The 25,315-nt window shown below is 41.4% G+C and overlaps 3 protein-coding genes across 5 annotated transcripts; 2 read left to right on the top strand and 1 right to left on the bottom strand.

Moving 5' to 3' along the window:
- Nucleotides 1–5,012: 5,012 nt before the first annotated feature.
- gpr37a (G protein-coupled receptor 37a) lies at nucleotides 5,013–9,850 on the bottom strand. The gene is made up of 3 exons (XM_054619644.1): nucleotides 9,501–9,850; nucleotides 8,888–9,368; nucleotides 5,013–5,861 (listed from the first exon to the last, which is right to left on the bottom strand). The coding sequence occupies exons 1-3, from the start codon at nucleotides 9,848–9,850 to the stop codon at nucleotides 5,013–5,015; spliced, it is 1,680 nt and encodes a 559-aa protein (XP_054475619.1).
- Nucleotides 9,851–13,955: 4,105 nt separating this feature from the next.
- Nucleotides 13,956–16,415, top strand: LOC129107725 (E3 ubiquitin-protein ligase TRIM21-like). Its single transcript, XM_054619233.1, has one exon. The coding sequence runs from the start codon at nucleotides 14,207–14,209 to the stop codon at nucleotides 15,848–15,850; it is 1,644 nt and encodes a 547-aa protein (XP_054475208.1). The 5' UTR covers nucleotides 13,956–14,206; the 3' UTR covers nucleotides 15,851–16,415.
- A 5,654-nt stretch (nucleotides 16,416–22,069) lies between these two features.
- On the top strand, nucleotides 22,070–23,782 carry LOC129107866 (E3 ubiquitin-protein ligase TRIM39-like). 3 transcript variants are annotated; one of them, XM_054619456.1, is made up of 2 exons: nucleotides 22,077–22,305; nucleotides 22,342–23,782. In XM_054619456.1, exons 1-2 carry the CDS (start codon nucleotides 22,079–22,081, stop codon nucleotides 23,711–23,713), a joined length of 1,599 nt encoding a protein of 532 aa, XP_054475431.1. In that variant the 5' UTR covers nucleotides 22,077–22,078; the 3' UTR covers nucleotides 23,714–23,782. The 3 variants fall into 3 exon arrangements, with proteins under 3 accessions (XP_054475434.1, XP_054475431.1, XP_054475432.1); XM_054619457.1 differs by having other exon boundaries at nucleotides 22,077–22,760; nucleotides 22,884–23,782; XM_054619459.1 differs by having other exon boundaries at nucleotides 22,070–23,782.
- The last annotated feature ends 1,533 nt before the right edge of the window (nucleotides 23,783–25,315 follow it).

The following is a 25,315-nucleotide window of genomic DNA, read 5'->3' as shown; positions in this document are numbered from 1 at the left end:
TTTGCAACCGGTGATCAGAAGTGACCTGGACTGTAAAGCCGTATACGTCTCTTGTGTCGACCTGACCTGGTTTATAGACTGACGTTTTGAAGCCTTCACCTGATGGTGATATGGCCGTCACCATCTTGGATTTTGCAACCAATGAACGAAAATAATAATTGGACTGAGGAGGAGTGACGTAGAGACGCCGTATACGTCTCTGGTGTCGACCTGCCAATCAGTGTGTAGCCCCGCCCCTAAAGCATCCCCTGCTTTATGGTCTGTTTGACTCTAAATGGAGCATCATTTACTAAATGAACATCATGCTGTATTGAAGAAGACTTGAAACTAGAGATTGAGACCATAAACTCATGTTTACAATGTTTACTGAGGGAATAAATCAAGAGAGAAGTAGAGTCATTTTCTCATAGACTTCTATACAACCAGAGGAGTCGCCCCCTGATGGACAGGAGAGAGAATGCAGCTTTAAGACACTTCAGCATTGGCTTCACTCAGCAAGAACTGGAGGTTGCCGCCTGGTTGTTATGCACATGTTGGTCCTTTGCATATCTTGAGAGCCTTTCATCCAATCTACTTCACACTTGGTGAAAGTATGGCTGGGTTCACAAGTGCTTGCATAGTTGACGTCTTATAAACTCTGAATGAACAAGCGATAGTGCTCTGTGCAGCTGCAGGGTTGGAGCTCCAGGGCTCTGTGAGCCAAATTCCTTGTATGCGCAAATGTACTTGTCTAAACGTGTTTCTGATTCAGATAACCTTCATGATGGCAGCGTTTCTTGCAGGACGGCTGTTATGTTTTTATCGTAGTTCTCTGTTCCTTATAAACTGCCAACTGAGGGAATCAGTAAAGAGCCTCTCTGAGAGTTAAACTTTTCTTATAAAGGAATGTCCTGGTAGAGGACTACAGTGGTTTAAGCCCCAAATTGGACAGCTGCTGCCAAATCATCAGGTGTATTGTATTAAATGTGTCTCCTAATGTGAGCAGGAACAGAAACACACGGATATAAACACATCTATTTGGCAGCAAGCTCTCTGTGGTAAAGATGCACGTAACTTTTTATGACACAACTGTTTTAATGAGTGTTTTTTGATGTTTAGAGTTCCCTGTAGGAAAAAATAAATCATCAGAATTTTTACCATTCAGCACAAGTGCTTTGGTTGCCGTGGAAGCCTGGCTCCCGTCCACCAATGAGGGGGCAGCGATCCCAGCCCGCCCAGGTCTTCCGTCTCATCCCAGAAAAAACGTCCTGGGAGCAGTTGGGAGAAGGTCAGTGAGCCTCAGTGTACCCGTTGCCCCATTGTTTCTGAATGAATGGGGCGGTCTAATTACTGGAGCGGGGACCGGGGCCGCCAGCCTCGTTTACAAAAGACTCCAACACGCAAGTTTGGTGCCAGAGAACAAATCAAAGCCAAACGGGTGATTAGAGAAGAATGTGGTTTACGAACAAGGAGTACCCTCCGCATAATTCAGAGAAGAATACAATTAGACAGGAATGTCATGTCATTACCCACGGCTATAAATACAAATTAAAGTTTATATGATTTTATCTTAGAGGCCCTATTTAAGAAAACAGGAACATTGATCAAACTCTTGGCTCTGATTGGTGAAACTACTGTAGGAATCTTGTTTTTCTAAAACATCTGACTAAAGTAAAATATCGTCGTTGATGTTAATCCATCCAGACCACGAGGCGTTCAAATGTTGGTTGTTAATAACTCCCTCCAAAGCCAGACTTAATGAGTGTAGAATGCGCGCATATAGTTTGTTTTTTGATATGAAGCCTCTAGTTTGTTGGAAAATTGCCATTTTGGCTTTTTAGTATCCGATGCATACTAAATGAACATCATGCTGTATTGAAGAAGACTTGAACCTAGAGATTGAGACCATAAACTCATGTTTACAATGTTTACTGAGGGAATAAATCAAGAGAGAAGTAGAGTCATTTTCTCAAAGACTTCCAAACAATCTGACTTTTTGCAACCAGAGGAGTCGCCCCCTGCTTGTTAGTAGAGAGAATGCAAGTTTTAAGCCTGTTCTGCATCGGCTTCACTCAACAGGAGGTTTCTGCCTGGTCCAATCATTAAATTCAAGCTAATTTGACATGATTCCTGAGACAACCACAGATTCAGTGTTTTTTGATAATAATAAAAGTATATTGAAAAAATGTTTTTGAAGATTAGCTTCTCAAAAAGTAAAAAAAGAAGTCTTAACCGCCAAACAGGCCTTTTAAGAGGTAAGGACCGGCCACAAAGTCCCCACTTTGTGACCCTCACTAGGTCGTTAAAAAACCTCATAGTCCTCACGATGTATCAAAGACAAAAACACACACACACAAAATAAAACCATTGCTCCCATATTTGATGATTAGATGCCAGTGGTGTCTATATTAAACGTCATCAACATTTATTTTCAGATGTTTTGTGATCTTTTTAGCCTCTTTTGTATTGTTTTGACACAACTGTAAAGCTATTGTATATTTTTAATATTGCTAAACTGCCATCCAGAAATGTCAGCAAAACTTTCTTATCTTAACCCCCTTAGCATTCTCAGTTTTTGTACTTCTAAAACCGAGAACAGGACGTGTTCTTCAGGGGCCAGACTGCACCGGCTCAGGCCAGAAACCATCAGAGACGACTTCTTTCAGAATAAATGAGCCTCGATGTGCTGTCTGTGGTACTGTAGCACTGTTCACTGTGGCCGCCAGCTGAGAGGCAGACTCCCCTCCGTCGTCACGGCGACGGGAGGGCGAGGACAATGGCGCGGCTGTGTCCTCCCCGGCTGGGCGGCGTCTACGATGACGAAACGATGGCGAGAGGAAAACCAGCTATGTGTGCTGAACATGACACAGCAAAAAAAAAAAACTGCAATTTTGTTGTTTGCATGTTTTTTTCATTTTAACAATATTAAACAAAAGAGTTTTGGATAATAACTGATTTTCTTGCATTGACTTGTTTCTGCTTTCTGTCCATGCCTGAGGAGGGTTCAGTTGTTTGTGCGACGGACTGTAACTCTGAGTGGACGAGGACGTGATGTGTTGAGTCTGAACAGGACAAACAATGGTGACTGTGTCCTGAGGACGGAGGGCGATGGAGAGACTCACTCTGCCTCTGTTTATTTCTGGAATAACATGTTTCCCTCTATGAATAAATAAAAGAGTTTCAGTAACTGCAGTTATGGTGTCTTTATCTGGAGATTAGATCAGAGACATTTAAAAAAACAAAAATTAAGTAATAATTAATTTCAAACTTAACACTTACTGTTTACGATATGAAATATGAGCTCTCTAGTTTCTTTCTGTGGACACGAGGCTTTTATTCTGAAATATTCGCAGGACAGCGTCTTGCATTGTAGAAAATGCAAGAATTTGAACGGCTCCATAAACTAATACAGTATGGGCATTTAATCATGGATTGATGTCCTTAATTACAAATGAGCACATGCTTCTTAATTTTTTTCCCCGTCTGAAATAAATATGAATTATATAGTATATATATATATATATATAGTAATAAAATTAAACATTCTGGCAATTATAAAAAAGAGAAACTGGCAGCGGCAGCAATTTAGCTAACTTTAGTGCAGCTCTGTTTAAAATTCTGTTTATTTCCTCTGTGATGCGACACATTGAGCTGCCGTTAAACTGTTCAACCAACCGTCTCTAAAGGCACACCACGATTCAAAAACATTAAAATACTGTTTAATGAAAGTGACACTTTCTCGTGGCTAAAATAATAAAACAAACAATAACAGTAACTCTGTCACATGACGTTCTGAGCCGAATGCAAGTTTTCTGCCATCAAACAAAGTGAAGAGACACCGATTCACCAGAACGTCGTCAGCAAACACAACACAGCATCAACGGCCATTTTCAACTTTCACTCACAAAGACAGAAAAGAACAACATGTTTTTTATGCCCGTTTTCTCAACAAAATGTAAGGTAACAGTTTATTTAAGGGGTCTGCAATTTTCTATTAATTTCCTCCAAAAGAACTATGTAATTTTGCGAATTTAGTCAGTGATCGGTTGCTACATTCTGGGCAATATATTAATATTAAATCAATATTGTGATATGAGATTTGGATTTTGGATATTGTGGATTTTGGATACCGTAATATGACATAAGTGTTGTTTTTCCCTGGTTTTAAAGGCTGCATTACATCTTCACTTAATCATTATGTCCTTATAACGGATGATTATTTATCAAAAATGTAATTGAATAAATATTTTCTGAAAGCACGATAGTCAACCCTACAATTCAATCGCCGTATTGGTCAAAAGTACATTTGTTTTTCTCCACACCGCCCAACCCTATAGCTACATGCTCAATTACTAAAATGAATTAGCATTAGCACAGTCTTTATCAAGTTCACAACAAGTTTACTGAACATGAAATTTGTCTAGAGGAAAGCATTTAAATGTATATATATATATATATATATATATATATATATATGTGTAGGATAAAATTCTGGATAAAAAATAACAATACATTTACATGACAGTATACAACTGCCATTAAATTAAACTAAACTGTAACTAAAACCCTTTTTTTCCCAGAGGAAATTATTCTTAAATTACAGACACCTTAAAATAAAGCATTACCTAATTTAATTATCTCATGATGTCAACACATTTTTTTTTCATGTGATCTCAAGAGTCTTCAGGGTCCACGTCTGCTCTCAGCTTCTGTAAAATACAGTCACAGTAAAAAGAAGAAAGTAAGACCGAGTGCCGTTAATTGAAAAGAACTAAACACATAAATGCTATGAGCTAAAACTGTCTGTGTGTTCTTTTATATATATACTATATGTTTTAATATAGTTTTATATAAACTCTGTAAACAGTGAAGGACGAACTGTGTGTCCGTCAGTAAACATGAACGTGTCCAATAGTTTTTTTAAAAAAGCCTCAGGAATCTACAGCCTGATGTGTCAACGCGTCCACCAATCAAATCCTTAATCACATCAAGAAGCTCCGCCCCCAACGCCGCTGATATTTAACCCTTAGACCTCAACAGTGTGTCCCCACGACGGCGTAGGAGGTGGACGGTTCCCTGCGGATGGTGCTGAACGGTGACAGCTCCAGCTCGGTGGTGGCGAACTCGTTGTCGGTGTCGCTGCCGGTGGCGGCGGTGGGCGTGGCGTCTGCGTTTCTGCGGCGTGGCGGGCCGCACTCGACGCAGCAGCAGCAGCAGCAGTCCATGAAGGCTCTGGTGAACGGCTGGCACAGGCAGAACAGCAGCACCGGCGTCACGGCCGACTTGCAGAACAGCAGCATCTGGCTGACCAGCTGCAGGATGTCCAGGGTTCTCCGGGGAACGCTGGCCGCCATGTAGGCCCCCACGATGTTGCAGATGTTCTCCGGGATGATGCAGAAGCCGTAGAGGATGGCCAACGCCACCACGGCGCAGTTCATCTGGCTCTCCATCTGGATCTGCTTCTTGCCGCCGCGGACGCAGGCGCGCTCGGCGTGGCGGATCTTGCGCGCGGTGACCAGCGAGCAGCAGATGGTGAACAGCGTCGGCAGGCAGAAGTAGCAGCCGAAGTACCACCAGAGGCGCGCGCCGTCGTAGGTGAGTCCGAGCACGTACAGCGTGTCCGGGAGGTCGGTGGAGATCCGGATCACGCAGCGCTCGCACGGCGTCGCGTCCGGTGGGTCGCCGTCCTCGGTGACCAGCTGGCGGATCAGCAGCTCGGGCAGCGCCAGCAGCAGAGCGCCGACCCAGATGACGGCGAGCTTGGCGGCGGTGGACGCCCAGTTCTCGATCATCTCGTAGTAAAGCTGCACGTTGGTGGCGGCGCGGAAACGGTCGATGCACAGAGCGCAGAGCGTGAAGGTCGTGACCCCGAGAGACGCCACCTATGGGAGAGAAGAGGAGCGTCAGAAAGTTCTCTACACAATGAGAAAGAAGAAGGAAAGTGAAACTACTTTCTGAGTTAACAGTAAATCTGTTTACTATCCAAAAAATGACTTATGATCACGAATAAAGTCATAATATTTTACAAAAAGTCCAAAAATGCAGAGATTTAAAATGGGATTTTCAGAAAAGGTAAAATATTTAGAGATACATTTTGAATTTGGCAATAAAAAAATATATTTAATATAAGTAATAATTTTGAAAAAGTAAAATTTGAAAAAAGTCACAACAATGAGATTAAATCGCAATCATTAGAAACTATGAACAAAATGTCAGGTGTTAAGTATATATTTGGTAGATCAGAGTACATGAATGTTGATTTTTTAACGTTTAGCTGAAGATATACATCTCATATTTTCCGATAGTCACAAAGTCAAATGAGCTTTAATCCTTTTTCTCACATCAATTGTTTTAATTTCATTAAATGATGAATCTTAAAATATCTGACGATCAAGAAACTCATTTTGACATTTTGACATTTGACAGTTTCTCTGTTTATATGACGGAGTAAGAAACATCTTTAAAATGTTAAATTTATCCTGAAATATAACAACTTTCTCCTGTAATGATCTCCCAACATTAATACAAACTTTCTCATAATATTCAGACTTTATTCTCATTAAATGTCTGCTTTTTTCACCAGCATTTCAAAATATCAAAAAAATAATTATCTCACAGCGTCTCTTATTGTGTTTGTGTTACAGAAAACCAAAGACAGCTCTCGATAAGAATGTTAAAGCTGCTTCAGTCGGCTTATTGATCCCAACCGTTAAGAGATTTTTTTTCTTTTGTCGATTACTGAAAGTTGTACGTTTATTTTATGTTATTATTTAACCTGATATATCCAGGTTTCAATTGTCAATTTTGAACTTTGAACAAACCCAAGGTTGATGAAATATCTGAAATGTGTGGAGTTAAATATTCCTTTAAATTACATGAGGAGTTCATGTTTGTTCGGGTTTTCTTTTATGCACTTTTTTTTGTCTCTGATGACAATTAAACCTGCAACAACAACAATCAGTGGAACAACAAATGGTGTTCATAAAGAAATCTAAAAACAGCAATACTCACTATTTAAGGTTATATTAACCACGTTAGTAAAGTCATGTTGAAGCTATGGTTTTATTTATGTATTTAAATGATGATGATGTAATCCTGTGTGTGTGTGTGTGTCGGTGTGTGGATGTGTGTTGGGGGTCGATCCATCGTGATTCCGCTCCATTAAACAGAGGAGACAACAGCACTGATCTCAGATCAATTTATCTGTTGTTGTTAATGAATAAACTACCAGCCAAGAAGTAAAACTCTGACAAATCTAATATCAGATTTTAGTTCTGGCTGGTTTCATCCTGAAATATATGTTGTTGTTTTTTTTTATATAATTTGGAATTCAATAAAATGAGTCTACTTTAAAAGGAAAGAAATTATGAATATTATTAGAAAAATGATCAAATTTAGAAGAGAGAAGGTGACAGTTGGTGACTTCAGTAAATATCAATAATGTCATGTAGGTCAACAAGGGGGGCTGCTGCTAAGAAGATTAAACTCCATAAAAACAACCTTTTGTTTCCAGACGTCACATTAAACATGTTGACCTGCTGCTAACGTTTACATTCCAGCAATCAGCTGATTTTAAACACGTAAACAATAATAACACAGACATTACATGGACAAAAGTATGTGGACATCTGAACATCAAAACAGTAAAGAAACAAATAAATAATCGTGGCTGAGAAGATGTTGTTGTCTGATCTCAGTCAGAGAGACTCTTCATTAATCCTGAGCCTCACTCTGATTGGTCAGCAGGATGTCACATGATCAGCAGGTGTCGTCAGATTAGAGACCCTTCACATGAGGCGACGTTAAACCTGATTTAAACCCGACTACAGTCTGGAGCCGCAGGGAGAATATACAAACTCCACCATCCGGACAGGTGGAGGTGTCTCTCTGAATTTAACTGGATGAATATTATATTATTAAGTCTGAATATTAAAGAGCAAGACCAATAAAATAAAAGGAGGAGGGAGATGGAGGAGGTAGATGGAGGTATATAGAGGAGGGAGATGGAGGAGGGAGATGGAGGAGGTATATGGAGGAGGGAGATGGAGGAGGTAGATGGAGGAGGGAGATGGAGGAGGTAGATGGAGGTATATAGAGGAGGGAGATGGAGGAGGGAGATGGAGGAGGGAGATGGAGGAGGTAGATGGAGGTATATAGAGGAGGGAGATGGAGGAGGGAGATGGAGGAGGGAGATGGAGGAGGTAGATGGAGGTATATATGGAGGAGGGAGATGGAGGAGGGAGATGGAGGAGGGAGATGGAGGAGGTAGATGGAGGTATATAGAGGAGGGAGATGGAGGAGGGAGATGGAGGAGGTAGATGGAGATATATGGAGGAGGTAGATGGAGGAGGGAGATGAGGAGGGAGATGGAGGAGGGAGATGGAGGGAGATGGAGGGAGATGGAGGAGGGAGGTGGAGGTATATGGAGGAGGTAGATGGAGGTATATGGAGGAGGTAGATGGAGGTATATGGAGGAGGTAGATGGAGGTATATAGAGGAGGGAGATGGAGGTATATAGAGGAGGGAGGTGGAGGTATATAGAGGAGGGAGGTGGAGGTATAGCCTATGGAGGAGGGAGGTGGAGGAGGGAGGTGGAGGTATATGGAGGAGGTAGATGGAGGTATATAGAGGAGGTATATAGAGGAGGGAGATGGAGGTATATAGAGGAGGGAGATGGAGGTATATAGAGGAGGGAGATGGAGGAGGGAGATGGAGGAGGTATATAGAGGAGGGAGATGGAGGTATATAGAGGAGGGAGATGGAGGGAGATGGAGTTTAAATCTGTGTTTAGCAGTAAATGTGCTCATGGTCTTCATCACAACATCAGATCCGGACTGTAGAAACACCTGCTGCCTCTAACAGGACATTAACTCATGTGAGACTTCAGCTCCATCAGCACCACCCTCACCTCCAGGTAGGGGATGATCCTGCACGAGAACTCCCCCAGCAGCCAGTCCTTGGTGAGCTCGCGGAACACCACGAGCGGCAGGCAGAAGAAGATGACCACGAAGTCCCAGAGCGCGAGGTTGGCCAGCAGCGCGTTGGAGATGCTCCTCATGTAGTAGTTGTGACACACGATGCACATCACGGACACGTTCCCGAGCACGCCCAGGCCGAACACCAGCGCGGCGGTGATGGAGACCGCGTACGCGCCCAGCGCCTCCGCGGTCAGCGGGTAGAACGGGTTCTTCAGAGGCCTCCTTCTGGTCCGCGGGTTCACAGGTGCGTTGGGTGGCGTGGGGTCCGGCATCGAGTCCTCCTCCTCCTCCTCGTAGTCGCTGGCGTTGTTGAGACCAAACGGGGGTCTGGGGTCTTGCTCTCCATCTCCATCTCCATCTCCATCCTGCGGCGGCTCGCTCCTCCTCCTCCTGCGCCTCTGGAGGAAGCTCCTCCAGGGGCCACAGGTGTGACCACGCTGGGTTTGTTTGAGCTTCTCTCCCGGATGGCCTCCACCAGTCACGGCCTTGGTTACACCCGTGCGTAAAGCTCCATCTCCATCTCCATCTCCATCTCCATCCTGCATCTCGCTCCTCCTCCTCCTGCGCCTCTGGAGGAGGCTCCTCCCGGGGCCACAGGTGTGACCACGCTGGGTTTGTTTGAGCTTCTCTCCCGGATGGCCTCCACCAGTCACGGCCTTGGTTACACCCGTGCGTAAAGCTCCGTCTCCATTTGGCGCATCGCTTTTACGCACGGCGCGCAGCAGGTCGGAGGGCGACGGGTTCACTGGTTCCGTCCACGGGGACCTTCCTTTGTCCTCCCCGGGGACTGGACGCCATCCCCGGCTCTGTGCACTGGAGGAGGTCTTTGTTTGAGTCTCCGCGGCCTCGCTGCACAGCCACAAACACACAAAGCCCGAGAATGGAAGCAGCATCGTGTTCTGTTCTAACCCACGAGGTCAAACTGGTGCGTTTTCCAAAGTGATCGATCCATCTTCTGATAATCAACAAAATAAAATCAGTTATTCTTCATCTTTGCGCGCAACCAGCTCCCACGAGGTCTTGAAGCTGTCGGGTTTGGTTGCGTCCCGGAGCGGCTCCAGTCTGGAGGCATCACCAGAGACCGGAGCAGAATGATGGGCTTCAAAAGTTTACTGTCCGTGTAGATCCTCCGCAGCTGCAGGGTGAATGAAGGGGGAAGGATGATTAAATCCGTCAGAGAAGGTCCAACCTCCGGCCCATGAAGGTTCTGCTCCGGAGCTGCTCTGAGGTGAAATGCGGAGTGAGCTCCGTCTGAGAGAAGAGAGAGGACCCGAGAGGAGGAGGAGGAAAGAGGGAGGGAGGAGGAGGAGGAGGAGGGGGAGGAGGAGGGAGGGAGGAGGAGGGAGAGGAGGAGGAGGAGGAGGAAAGAGGGAGGGAGGAGGAGGAGGAGAGGAGGGAGGGAGGAGGAGGAGGAGGAGGGAGGGAGGGAGGAGGAGGGAGAGGACCCGAGAGGAGGAGGAGGAAAGAGGGAGGGAGGAGGAGGGAGGGAGGAGGAGGAAAGAGGGAGGGAGGAGGAGGAAGAGGAGGAGGAGGAGGGAGGGAGGGAGGGAGAGGACCCGAGAGGGAGGGAGGAGGGAGGGGAGGAGGAGGGAGGAGGAGGAGGAGGGAGGGGGAGGGAGGGAGGAGGAGGAGGAGGAGGAAGAGGGAGGGGGGAGGAGGAGGGAGGGGAGGGAGGAAAGAGGGGGGGAGAGGAGGAGGAGGAAAGGAGGGAGGGAGGAGGAGGGAGAGGACCCGAGAGAGGGAGGAGGGAGGGGAGGAGGGAAGAGGAGGGAGGAGGGAGGGAGGAGGGGAGGAGGGAGGAGGGGAGGAGGAGGAGAGGAGGAGGAGGAAAGAGGGAGAGGGGAGGGAGGAAGAGGAGGAGGGAGGGGAGGGAGGAGGGAGGAGGAGGGAGAGGAGGAGGAGGAGGAGGAGGAAGAGGGAGGGAGGAGGAAAGAGGGGGGAGGAGGAGGAGGGACCCGAGAGGAGGAGGAGGAAAGAGGGAGGGAGGAGGAGGAAGAGGAGGAGGAGTAAAGAGGGGAGGAGGAGGAGGGAGGAGGAGAGAGGGAGGAGGAGGAGGAGGAGAGGAGGAAAGAGGGAGGGAGGAGGGAGGAGGAGGAGGGAGGGAGGGAGGGGAGGAGGGAGGGAGGAGGAGGAGGAGGAAAGAGGGAGGGAGGGGAGGGAGGAGGAGGAGAGGGAGGGAGGAGGAGAGGAGGAAGAGGAGGGAGGAGGAGGAAGAGGAGGAGGAGTAAGAGGGAGGGAGGAGGGAGGGAGGAGGAGGAGGGGAGGGGGGAGGAGGAGGAAGAGGAGGGAGGAGGAGGAAGAGGAGGAGGAAGGAGGAGGGAGGAGGAGGAAGAGGGAGGAGGAGGAGGAGGAGAGGGAGGGAGGAGGAGGGAGGGAGGAGGAAGAGGAGGAGGAGGAGGGGGGAGTCATCTGTCAAACCTGCTCTGATCCGATAATAAACTGTTCAAACAACACTGGACTGTAATCTGTTGGAGATTATCATCAAATCAAAACTGTTTTATCTTTCTGATGTAACAAACTTCTCTTCATTCTGAAAAAAAGGTATTTTTAAGAAGTGACTCGAATATAAGCGGTCCAAAATGTCTTAACAAATTGTTAAAAAATGAACAAAAATAAAGATTTCTCTACTTAGAAAAAGAGATTTTTAAACTTCTTACTTGACAATTAAAGAAAAAAACTTTTGTAGTGCGTTTGTATTAACCTAATAATAGTTATGTCAAAAACCACAAATACTGATTTTCATATTAAATTAAATTAAGTAAACCACTCCTAATAGGCCCATAATAATAATAAATAAAATTTAAAAAAGAAATTCTCATATATACCAACTTAATATAGTTTTAGAAATACTTCATAAATACACACATTTATAAATAACCCAGATTTTACCGTGTAGGCTATTTGTCGTACAGTATTTGTACACAGTAGTATCCCTGCGACGTGTATTATTTTAGAGTATTATTAAAGAGTTTGAATCAATCAATCATCAAAAATATACCAGCATGCCTCCGCAGTTTCTGCAGAAATACAACACAAGTTCAACGAAATATTCGAAGGGAAGTTCAATGAATTCGATGTCGGAGCAAAAATACTCACAGGTTTTGTCCTCCATCGAGCTCAAAGTCTGGGTATTACACCAACAGTCTGCTGCTCTGGTGTGATCTGTAACAGTAAACTACAAGAGAACATTTGAGAGTTTAACTGAAGAGAAACAGATTTTAAATTTTATAGAATTTGAATCTCTCATGACTAGTGGCAAGTGACTAAGTACTTCTGTTCAAATATTGTACTTAGATATATGAGTAAAAAGTACTTTACTTGAGTATTTCCATGTTATGCATTTTCATACTTCTCCTCCACTAAATCTCTCTCCTCTCCACTACATGTACTTTTTACTCCACTACATCTCAGAGGTACATATTGTACTTTTTACTACATTTGTCTGACAGCTTTAGTTTCTTCTCAGGTGACAGTTTTTCATCCCCTTCCTGTCCAGGTAAAACCACGTATCTCCAGATGTGTTGATGTTGAATGTTTGTGATGAACTGAAGGATGAAGTGTTTCCTTTATGTGTTGAGAAAATCCTCCTACTTCTTCAGATAAATAAACTCTTTAAAAAGCCTCTTGGATCAGCTGGAAAATGCATCGTCACAAAGCTGAAAACAGGCTGTTTGTTCTTTTTAGAGATACGAGGTTCTCACACAAACAGATGATCTTATAGAACATGATGATCTTATAAACATGATGATCTTATAGAACATGATGATCTTATAGAACATGATGATCTTATAGAACATGATGATCTTATAGAACATGATGATCTTATAGAATATGATGATCTTATAGAACATGATGATCTTATAGAATATGATGCATTGATGTAGATTAAACTAACAAACAGGATATAAAGGAGTTAAAAACATGCAACACACACTTTAATACAGCAGGAATATTAATCCAGAACATCAGATGTAACAATAAAACATTTACAGGGAACATTTTACTGCTCTACAAATAGTTTTTCTTTTCATACTACAAGTACATTTAGCTGATAATACTTAAACTTAAGTTAGGTTTAAATGCAGTAAGTACTTTCACAGTGTGGTATTAGTACTTTTACTTCAGTGAAGGATCTGCATACTTCCTCCACCCCTCCCTCACTGAGAGGAGGAGCAACACTGAAAGAGGAGAGCTGCAGAACCACATTTCCTGAAATGAAAGTTAAAGTTTGTCTGATCAACAGCAGAGCTGCAGTCGAGACAAGTCTCTCTGTTTCTCTGTAAAGAAACATTCAACTGAATCCAGCAGCTTTTTCTCAACAACACAGCAGAATCTCTGACAAACACTGGTGAGTACTCTGTTCTACAAAGACACAATACACTAACTAAATATTTGATCCAAGTTGAGTTCAAACTATATCTGAATGTTTAACATCTAGTTTTATCATATAAAGAATATTACATCATAGAAATGTGTCATTTTAGATAAAAACAGAGGTAGAAACCAAACCACAGTGACTGAACTCTGTCTAGTTAAAGGTTAGACAGAATACAGTCACAGCTAGCATTAGCTTAAGATAATTCAAAGATCTGTTTCCTGTTTGAACTCAAACCCTCAGCTCTATTCAAACAGGACTTTGGACAGAGAAAGGGATTTTATATTGCTCTGCTCCTTCAGAGGCTGCAATAAACAAACAATAAAGTCAGATACTGTCTCTATATTTAATTATAGTTCACTGTGATACATAATGTGTTAAGTTGAATATTTGAAATACTTCCCATACTTTCACTTTCATAACAAAATAAACAGCAGGGTAGCAGTAGTATTCTATTATTTACAGCGTGATGTAACAGTAGGTGAGGGATCACATTGTAGGTTTCTTTTGGGTTTAAATCAAATTCTTTGGTGACTTCACAAATTTAAGTTTAGAGAGTTTAGTATGTTATCACTGCAATGCTTAAGACATCAGATGAGTTTAACATTGTGATCTTATTTTTTTTTTCTTACTATTCTTTGAATAACAAACAAGCAGCTAATTCCCAAATGCAACAGTCATATAAGTGACTGGCAGCAGGCAGAGATCAGCCAGAGGCAGCCTTAAGAAATGTTGTTAAACCAGTTTGAACAAAAGGCAGAGTGATCCACCTCCACTAGTTATATGCTACCAATCCTAGTATGATTTTATGTAACAAATAATCAAAAGATATGTTGTAACAGTTTTTCACACCTTTTGTCCTCAGAGTGTAGACATGTCTGCTGCCAGCTGTCTGCTGACTGAAGATCAGTTTCTGTGCTCCATCTGTCTGGATGTGTTCACTGATCCAGTCAGCACACCATGTGGACACAACTTCTGTAAAACCTGCATCACTCAACACTGGGACGTTAAGGTCCAGTGTCAGTGTCCAAACTGTAAAAAGGTTTTTAACACCAGACCTGAGCTGCAGATCAATACTTTCATCTCTGAGATGGCTGCTCAGTTCAGACAGTCAGCTCAACAGAAAGCCAGAAACAGCAGCTCAGAGCAACAAGCTGATAAACCAGGAGAAGTTCCCTGTGACGTCTGCACTGGAACCAAACTGAAGGCCATGAAGTCCTGCCTGGTGTGTCTGGCCTCCTACTGTGAGACTCACCTGGAGCCTCATCTGACAATGTCAGGTCTGAAAAGACATCAGCAGATCGACCCTGTGGAGAACCTGGAAGACAGGATGTGTACGGAGCACGATAAACTGATGGAGCTGTTCTGTAAGACCGACCAGATGTGTGTCTGCATACTCTGCAGTCTTTCAGACCACAAGACACATGATGTTGTTCCTCTGAAAAAAGAATATGAAGGAAAGAAGGCCAAGCTGGGGAAGACTGAGACTGAAATCCAGCAGATGATCCAGAAGAGACGACTGAAGATTCAGGAGATCAAACACTCAGTGGAGCTCAGTGAGGAAGATGCAGACAGAGAGATAGCAGATGGTGTTCAGGTCTTCACCGCTCTGAAGGAGTCTGTTGAGAGAAGCCAGGCCGAGCTCATCGACACGATCAAAGAGAAGCAGAGAAAGACAGAGAAACAGGCTGAAGGCTTCATCAAAGAGCTGGAACAGGAAATCTGTGAGCTGAAGAAGAGAAGCACTGAGGTGGAGCAGCTCTCACGCTCTGAAGACCACCTCCACCTTCTACAGAGCTTCACGTCCCTTAAAGCTGCTCCACCCACCAAGAACTGGACAGGAGTCAGAGTCAGTCCACCTTCATATGAGGGGACTGTGGTGAGAGCTGTGAACCAGCTGGAGGAGACGCTCAGTAAACAGATGAAGAAGCTGTTTGAGGCCGAGCTGAAGAGAGTCCAGCAGTCTGCAGTGGATGTGACACTTGATCCTGATACAGCTCATCCCGATCTCATCCTGTCTGATGATGGAAAACAAGTATATGATAGTGATGTAAGGAAGAATGTCCCAGACAATCCAGAAAGATTTGATTATTGTGTTAATGTCTTAGCAAAGCAGAGTTTCTCTTCAGGAAGATTTTACTACGAGGTTCAGCTTAAAGGGAAGACTGAGTGGGTTTTAGGAGTGGCCAGAGAGTCGATCAACAGGAAGGGAAAAATCACACTGACTCCTCAGAAAGGTTACTGGACGATAAGGTTGAGGAATGAAAATGAGTACATAGTTTGTGCTGACCCATCAGTCCGTCTCTCTCTGAAGTCTCAGCCTGAGAAGGTGGGGGTGTTTGTGGATTATGAGGAGGGTCTGGTCTCATTTCATGACGTTGATGTTGCAGCTCTTATCTACTCCTTTACTGGCTGCTGCTTCACTGAGAAACTCTACCCATACTTTAGTCCATGTCTTAATGATGGTGGTAAAAACTCTGCCCCTCTGATCATCTCTCCTGTTAATCACACTGAGTAGAACAACCAGATGATTTTCTTCAGCAAGAATCCTTCATTTAATGTAACAAATTTATATTATTGGTGATGTACGAGGTAAACATTATTGATTTTTCACATTCTGATTAATGGGTTTTTGCTATTTTTTGCAAATGTTTTTCTATAAGTTGTAACATTGCTACTACTCCAACACACAGATTTTAACACAATGAATGATATTATCTAATGTTGTCTTAATAATTCTTATAACTGCATAACCTACCTTCAAGACTGTTTAATCAACAAAAACTAAATACTCATGAATAAGTACATTTGTACGTTGCTTATATATCCGGGTGCCAAATCCAAATGTTTTATTGTCTGATTATTGTAGATATAAGTTTTGCATGTATTGTTTTTTTTTTTACTTAATGGTTTTAGTTTTTATCATTTCCAATTGACATACAACTTTAGTGATCTCTGTCTGTTATGTATTTGGGGGTAAATATGAGATGAATTCTTAATTCATATTGGCACAAAATTAATCAACAAAATCAGATAATACAACATTCAGCTGCTGTGGTGTTTCAACGGAATAAAAAGTGAAAGTTTCCACTGGATTTGTCTCTTTTCTTTTTACTCAAGTAGATGCATTTACTTAACTTTAGTATTTCCATGTTCTGCTATTTTATACTCCTCCACTACATCTCAGAGGTACATATTGTACTTTTTATTACATTTGTCTGACAGCTTTAGTTTCTGACAGTCAGAGACGCTACAAACATGATGATCTTATAGAATATGATGCATTGATGTAGATTAAACTAGACAACATAAAGGATGTTAATGCACAATCAGTACTCTTACTTTATTTACTTTAAGTAGATTTTACTGATAATACTAAGGCTTTGTAATGCATCCATTAATAATATTTAGACCGACAGTAAATACTTTCTCTTTGGTTAATAATCGGTTTGTGCACCTTTAGACATTATTTTCTTAAAGGTTTACAAAACATTTGGCAATCATACAAACAAACAAATACATAATATAATATATTAAATGTTAGAATATGTGCAATAAACTGTTAATAAATAGTTGCTAATGTAATCAGAATGTTATCGTTAGCAGTTTATTAACTTGATAGAGATCAGAGAAGGTCCAACCTCCGGCCCATGAAGTTTCTGCTCACTCCGGAGCTGCTCTGAGGCCGAGAGAGCGAGGTGAAATGCGGAGTGAGCTCCGTCTGAGAGAAGGGAGAGGACCCGAGAGGAGGAGGAGGAAAGAGGGAGGGAGGGGGAGGAAGAGGACCCGAGAGGAGGAGGAGGAAAGAGGGAGGGAGGGGGAGGAAGGGGGAGTCATCTGTCAAACCTGCTCTGATCCTATAATAAACTGCTCAAACAACACTGAACTGTAATCTGTTTGGGATTATCATCATATCAAAACTGTTATTATCTTTTTGATCTGACAAACGTTTCTTCATTCAAAAGAATACATTTTGATGAAGTGACTCCAATATTAGCAGTCCTCACTTCCTAAACAATTTTAATAAAATAAGAAAAAGAAAGATAGAAGATTTCTCTATTTAGCAAAACACATTTTTAAACTTCTTACTTGACAATTAAGAAGTTTTAAGAGAATTTCAGTTTTGTAGTGCGTATAACCTAATAATAGTCATGTCATAAATCAACCAATACAAATTTTATATTAAATTAAGTAAACTGCTCCTACTGGGCCCAAACTAATTAAAAATAAAAATAAAATAATAATAATTCTTAATTTTATTTTTATCTCATATAAACCAATTTAATATTACTGTAGGTATACTTAAATACAAACATTTATTGATAAACTTGCGGCGTTTAGTTGTAAAGGCTACTCGTGGTACAGTATTTGTACACAGTAGTATCCCTGCAACGTGTATTATTTTACAAAGAGTTTACAGAGAGTTTGAATGAATCAATCATCAAAAATTTCCCAGCATGCCTCCGCAGTTTCTACAGAAATACAACACAAGTTCCAGTAACAAAATGTTCAAAGGGAAGTTCAATGAATTCAATGTCGGAGCAAAAATACTCACAGGTTTTGTCCTCCATCGAGCTCAAAGTCTGGGTATTACACCAACAGTCTGCTGCTCTGGTGTGATCTGTAACAGTAAACTACAAGAGAACATTTGAGAGTTTAACTGAAGAGAAACTTTATCTCCTGAACAACAGAGACAGATTTAGACTCAGTGTTTGTAAAAAGTACTTTTACTTTACTTGAGTATTTCCATGTTATGCATTTTCATACTTCTCCTCCACTAAATCTCTCTCCTCTCCACTACATGTACTTTTTACTCTACTACATCTCAGAGGTACATATTGTACTTTTTACTTAATTTGTCTGACAGCTTTAGTTTCTTCTCAGGTGACAGTTTTTCATCCCCTTCCTGTCCAGGTAAAACCACGTATCTCCAGATGTGTTGATGTTGAATGTTTGTGATGAACTGAAGGATGAAGTGTTTCCTTTATGTGTTGAGAAAATCCTCCTACTTCTTCAGATAAATAAACTCTTTAAAAAGCCTCTTGGATCAGCTGGAAAATGCATCGTCACAAAGCTGAAAACAGACTGTTTGTTCTTTTTAGAGATACGAGGTTCTCACAGGACAGAGACGCTACAAACATGATGATCTTATAGAACATGATGATCTTATAGAACATGATGATCTTATAGAACATGATGATCTCATGATGATCTTATAGAACATGATGATGTTCTTATAGAACATGATGGTGTTATAGAATATGATGCATTGATGTAGATTAAACATAAATATGATATTATGTAGTTAAAAACAAACAGGATATTAAGTAGTTAAAAACATCATTAATACAGCAGAATATTAATCCAGAACATGTTACAGGGAACATTTTACTGCTCTATGAATAGTTTTTCTTTTCATACTACAAGTACATTTAGCTGATAATACTTAAACTTAAGTTAGGTTTAAATGCAGTAAGTACTTTCACAGTGTGGTATTAGTACTTTTACTTCAGTGAAGGATCTGCATACTTCCTCCACCCTCCCTCACTGAGAGGAGGAGCAACACTGAATGAGGAGAGCTGCAGAGTCACTGTTCCTGAAATGCAGAGCTGCAGTCGAGACAAGTCTCTCTGTTTCTCTGTAAAGAAACATTCAACTGAATCCAGCAGCTTTTTCTCAACAACACAGCAGAATCTCTGACAAACACTGGTGAGTACTCTGTTCTACAAAGACACAATACACTAACTAAATATTTGATCCAAGTTGAGTTCAAACTATATCTGAATGTTTAACATCTTGTTTTATCTTATAAAGAATATTAAGCCATAGAAATGTGTCATTTTAGATAAAAGTTAACTGTAATTAACTGTAAAGATTAATATTTCAAATATAAATACTTTCACTTTCATAACAATACAAACATCAGGGTAGCAGTAGTATTCTATTATTTTATGTGTGATGTGACAGTAGGTGAGGGATCACATTGTAGGTTTCTTTTGGGTTTTAAATACAATTCTTTGATGATTTCATAAATTTAAATTATGATATTGTTACGTGTCAGGCAGGGCGAAGCGTCTGTGGGTGCATCCTAAGTCTCTTAAATTGCCTCCTCGATTCCCTCACTTGCGTCTCTTCATGCATTCCTGGTGGGAGGGACTAAGACGCAAGGAAACCAATCGAGGACAGAGGAAACAAGGAAATGTGTTTTAAGAGACATGAGACCTCCTTTCCTCTCAAGCGACACATAAAAGCGATGCCTGTTTCTGATGACGGCGGCCGCGGATCAGTCGGCTCTAACAGTTGGAGAGACTTCTGATTTTATGTCTGCACACATGATCTCTGTACTAATATTAATAATGACACAAAGTAATCATCACTGTACTAATGTTAATAATGAAACACAGTAATCATCTCTGTATTAATATTAATAATGAAACACAGTAATCATCACTGTACTAATATTAATAATGACACAAAGTAATCATAACTGTAATAATATTAATAATGACACACAGTATCATCACTGTACTAATGTTAATAATGACCCAAAGTAATCATAACTGTACTAATATTAATGACACAAAGTAATCATAGCTGTACTAATATTAATAATGACCCAAAGTAATCATCAATGTACTAATATTAATAATGAAACACAGCAATCATCACTGTACTAATATTAATAATGACACAAAGTCATCATCACTGTCAGAGTAGAAATGTGTTTTTCTCTGCAGCCTGTTACCTGTTTAACAAACTGCATTGAGTATTTATACTGTGTTCTGTGTATTTATACTGTGTTCTGTGTATTTATACTGTGTTCTGTGTATTTATACTGTGTTCTGTGTAGTTATACTGTGTTCTGTGTATTTATACTGTGTTCTTAGTATTTATACTGTGTTCTGTGTATCTATACTGTGTTCTGTGTCCTGCTCATAAGCGCAGGACCGATTTCTACCGGCGAAATACGTTTGTCTTATTTATTAATTATTAACGTCTGTATGTTTTGAAGTTTGGATTGTGATGTCATAATTAAATAATCCAGCATATGATTATGCTTTCTCCTAAACACTGGAATTAATTTATTAGGCTCAATGTTTCGGGGTAAATTGGAATTACATAACTCATCAAACCGACACTCAGGAAATATCAGCCTCATGGGACTGAATGGAAATGACAAGTGTTTCTACTGACAGACAGACAGACAGACTCTCCAACTCTTTAACTCTCTCTGACTGTTCAATCTGTGATCTGTCATCAGTCTGGTATAAAAACTCCAGTGATGATGAGCTATATCAGATCAGTACGATCGGCTGCAGCGTCCAATTAGATAACTGATGAACAATGAGGGGGCGTGTCAGCCCTCACAACACTTCCTGGAAGGATGATCTAGTGCATCCTCGCTCATGGCTCCTCGGAGATCCCTCCTCGCTCCTCGATCCTCGCTCCTCGCTTCTCGGTGCTGAAATAAGAGGTTCGTTCGAGTTGAGCCAGTCCTGATCAGAATCGATCACCGGCGATCGCCACACAATGCATGCTGGGTAGATTTGTGTCCGACTTGATCCCGACTTCATGAACACGTGGGCAACGATAACCTCACGAGAGCGAGGCGGCTGCAGGTTTTAGAGTCAGGCGCCGCAGTTGCTCTCCACCGACTGCATGGCCCACTGCATGATGGGAAATGCCTGGCTGTCTCCTGATCAAAGAGCTGATTGGCTCTTAGGTTTGACAACAAACACCACGTTTTGTTGAAAATTCTTATTTTCTGTGTAAATGTAAGATTTGATGCTAGATTGTTGGCTAGTGGACTCATGTTGTGCAATGATGTGGCTGATAATAATAATTAAGGTTATTTATTTAGTATCTGTAAATAAAGATATTTATTGAGAAAGCTTAATTCCAACTTGATGTCAACATGTTTTCAGTCCATAGATTAACGATGTGAAGCATCAGAAAACCTTTTAAAAGGACAGCACAATGGTCACTGATGGACACGCCATAGAATCCAAACGTAGTCTGCAAACTACAGGTAGCCTACAAATGTAACGAATAGGATGTAAACATTTCAATGACTTCCTGTGTTTTCATTGAAGGCGGCTGAAAACTGTCCGACTCGACGGCAGTTTCGTTCAACGCCCCCTGCTGCTGCCGCCTAGGTGAGTTTTGGGGTACCCTGTACATTCTTTCATTCACGTACCTCACTAGGTTTAGTTAGCCAGGCCTCCTTTTGTTATATTCATTTCTATTGGTTTGGCTCGACCATTTTTGTCCCATCCGCTCCCACATTTGTTTGAGAACCTTTGTTTGCACCTGAGTTTTTGAATAAATCCTATTTTTCTTCTATTATTTTCTCGTTATTTTTGGTTGTTATCATCACCACCTTTTCACCTAGACGTAAAAGGGTACGTAACACTATCAACAAAAAAACAGAGGGTTTAGGATGTTATCACTACAATGCTTAAGTCATCAGATAAGTTTATCATTGTAATCTTATTTTTTCTTCCCTTTCTTTGAATAACAAACAAGCAGCTAATTCCCAAATGCAACAGTCATATAAGTGACTGGCAGCAGGCAGAGATCAGCCAGAGGCAGCCTTAAGAAATGTTGTTAAACCAGTTTAAACAAAAGGCAGAGTGATCCACCTCCACTAGTTATATGCTACCAATCCTAGTATGATTTTATGTAACAAATAATCAAAAGACATGTTATAAAAGTTTTTCACACTTTTTGTCCTCAGGGTGTAGACATGTCTGCTGCCAGCTGTCTGCTGACTGAAGATCAGTTTCTGTGCTCCATCTGTCTGGATGTGTTCACTGATCCAGTCGCCATACCATGTGGACACAACTTCTGTAAAACCTGCATCACCCAACACTGGGACGTTAATGTCCAGTGTCAGTGTCCAAACTGTAAAGACGTTTTTAACACCAGACCTGAGCTGCAGATCAATACTTTCATCTCTGAGATGGCTGCTCAGTTCAAACAGTCAGCTCAACAGAAAGCCAGAAACAGCAGCTCAGAGCAACAAGCTGCCAAACCAGGAGAAGTTCCCTGTGACGTCTGCACTGGAACCAAACTGAAGGCCATGAAGTCCTGCCTGGTGTGTCTGGTCTCCTACTGTGAGACTCACCTGGAGCCTCATCTGACAACGTCAGGTCTGAAAAGACATCAGCTGATCGACCCTGTGGAGAACCTGGAAGACAGGATGTGTACGGAGCATGATAAGCTGCTGGAGTTGTTCTGTAAGACCGACCAGATGTGTGTCTGCATGCTCTGTACTGTTTCAGACCATAAGACACATGATGTTGTTCCTCTGAAAAAAGAATATGAAGGAAAGAAGGCAGAGCTGGGGAAGACTGAGACTGAAATCCAGCAGATGATCCAGAAGAGACGACTGAAGATTCAGGAGATCAAACACTCAGTGGAGCTCAGTGAGGAAGATGCAGACAGAGAGATAGCAGATGGTGTTCAGGTCTTCACCGCTCTGAAGGAGTCTGTTGAGAGAAGCCAGGCCGAGCTCATCGACACGATCAAAGAGAAGCAGAGAAAGACAGAGAAACAGGCTGAAGGCTTCATCAAAGAGCTGGAACAGGAAATCTGTGAGCTGAAGAAGAGAAGCACTGAGGTGGAGCAGCTCTCATGCTCTGAAGACCACTTCCACCTTCTACAGAGCTTCACGTCCCTTAAAGCCGCTCCACCAACCAAGAACTGGACAGGAGTCAGAGTCAGTCCACCTTCATATGAGGGGACTGTGGTGAGAGCTGTGAACCAGCTGGAGGAGACGCTCAGTAAACAGATGTTTGAGGCCGAGCTGAAGAGAGTCCAGCAGTCTGCAGTGGATGTGACACTTGATCCTGATACAGCTCATCCCAAACTCATCCTGTCTGATGATGGAAAACAAGTTAAACATGGTGATGTAAGGAAGAATCTTCCAGACAATCCAGAGAGATTTGATTTTTGTGCTAATGTCTTAGCAAAGCAGAGTTTCTCTTCAGGAAGATTTTACTACGAGGTTCAGGTTAAAGGGAAGACTAACTGGGATTTAGGAGTGGTCAGAGAGTCGATCAACAGGAAGGGAAGCATCACACTGTCTCCTCAGGATGGTTACTGGACGATATGTTTGAGGAATGAGAATGAGTACACAGCTTGTGCTGACCCATCAGTCCATATCTCTCTGAAGTCTCAGCCTGAGAAGGTGGGGGTGTTGGTGGATTATGAGGAGGGTCTGGTCTCCTTTTATGACGTTGATGCTGCAGCTCTTATCTACTCCTTTACTGGCTGCTGCTTCACTGAGAAACTCTACCCATACTTTAGTCCATGTAATAATGATGGTGGTAAAAACTCTGCCCCCCTGATCATCTCTCCTGTCAATCACACTGAGTAGAACAACCAGTTGATTTTCTTCAGCAAGACTCCTTCATTTAATGTAATAAATCTATATTATTGGTGATATACGAGGTAAACATTATTGATTTTTCACATTCTGATCATTTTTTTTTTTTTTAAATGTTTTTCTATAATTTGTAACATTGCTACTACTCCAACACACAGATTTTAACACAATGAATGATATTATCTAATGTTGTCTTAATAATTCTTATAACTGCATAACCTACCTTTAAGACTGTTTAATCAACAAAAACGAAATACTGATGAATAAGTACATTTGTACGTTGCTTAAATATCTGGGTGCCAAATCAAAATGTTTTATTGTCTGATTATTTTAGATATAAGTTTTGCATGTATTGTTTTTTTTTTTTTACTTAATGGTTTTAGTTTTCATCATTTCCAATTTACATACAACTTGAGTGATCTCTGTCTGTTATGTATTTGGGGGTAAATATGAGATGATTTCTTAATTCATATTGGCACAAAATTAATCAACAAAATCGGATAATACAACATTCAGCTGCTGTGGTGTTTCAACGGAATAAAACTTAAAGTTTCCACTGGATTTGTTTCTTTTCTTTTTACTCAAGTAGATGCATTTACTTAACTTTACTATTTCCATGTTCTGATACTTAATACTCCTCCACTACATCTCAGAGGTACATATTGTACTTTCTACTTCATTTGTCTGACAGCTTTAGTTTCTTCTCAGGTGACAGTTTTTCATCCCCTTCCTGTCCAGGTAAAACCACGTATCTCCAGATGTGTTGATGTTGAATGTTTGTGATGAACTGAAGGATGAAGTGTTTCCTTTATTTGTTGAGAAAATCCTCCTACTTCTTCAGATAAATAAACTCTTTAAAAAGCCTCTTGGATCAGCTGGAAAATGCATCGTCACAAAGCTGAAAACAGGCTGTTTGTTCTTTTTAGAGATACGAGGTTCTCACAGGACAGAGACGCTACAAACATGATGATCTTATAGAACATGATGATCTTCTTATGACTTTAGAATATGATGATCTGCTATTTTAGAATATGATACATCTTAGAGGAACATGATGATCTTTTTATCTTATAGAATATGATGCAGTGATTTGTCTGACAGCTTTAGATTTCTGCTCAGATGACAGTAGTTTTCATCCCCTTTAAGTACAGGTAAAAAGTATCTCCAGATTGTTGATGTTGAATGTTTGTGATGAACTGAAGGAAATGTTTCCTTTTGTGTGAGATCAATACTTTTACTTCAAAAAGAAGACAATAAACTGCAGCAGAAGTCTCAACATAATCTCAGTGGACAACAAACAGGACAGGGTGCTTCCTGCTTTAAAGGGTGTGTATAAATAAATATAATATATATAACAATATGATTTCAATGGACATCTACTTACCATTTGTGTTTGTCCTATTTATATATTATTCAAGGATGAAAACAAGTCTTATATGAAGTTCATCATGTTGTCTGATGACCAGCAGATGGAGCAGTAACATCACAGATTATCACTATAAAAGTACTCTGAGTGAAGAGTTTGTAGTAAAAAGTAAATGAGTTTATGGAAACATTTTTGCAGCAATATTTTTATGAACATTTATTTTTGTT

Source organism: Anoplopoma fimbria, chromosome 19 (assembly GCF_027596085.1).
Source record: "Anoplopoma fimbria isolate UVic2021 breed Golden Eagle Sablefish chromosome 19, Afim_UVic_2022, whole genome shotgun sequence".
NCBI classification, from domain to species: Eukaryota; Metazoa; Chordata; class Actinopteri; order Perciformes; family Anoplopomatidae; genus Anoplopoma; species Anoplopoma fimbria.
Note: the sequence above shows the minus strand (reverse complement) of the source record. Positions and strands in the feature narration are given on the sequence as shown.

What these genes read in the sequence shown, in the direction of transcription:
- gpr37a (XM_054619644.1), bottom strand. Translation starts at nt 9,850, where the DNA reads ATGCTGCTTCCATTCTCGGGCTTTGTGTGTTTGTGGCTGTGCAGCGAG. An exon ending in AGGAGGAGGAGGAGCGAGAT is followed by an intron (nt 9,369 to 9,500) that starts GCAGGATGGAGA and finishes TGGCCCCTGGAG; the next exon opens with GAGCTTCCTCCAGAGGCGCA. An exon ending in GGATCATCCCCTACCTGGAG is followed by an intron (nt 5,862 to 8,887) that starts GTGAGGGTGGTG and finishes TCTCTCCCATAG; the next exon opens with GTGGCGTCTCTCGGGGTCAC.
- LOC129107725 (XM_054619233.1), top strand. Translation starts at nt 14,207, where the DNA reads ATGTCTGCTGCCAGCTGTCTGCTGACTGAAGATCAGTTTCTGTGCTCC.
- LOC129107866 (XM_054619459.1), top strand. Translation starts at nt 22,079, where the DNA reads ATGTCTGCTGCCAGCTGTCTGCTGACTGAAGATCAGTTTCTGTGCTCC.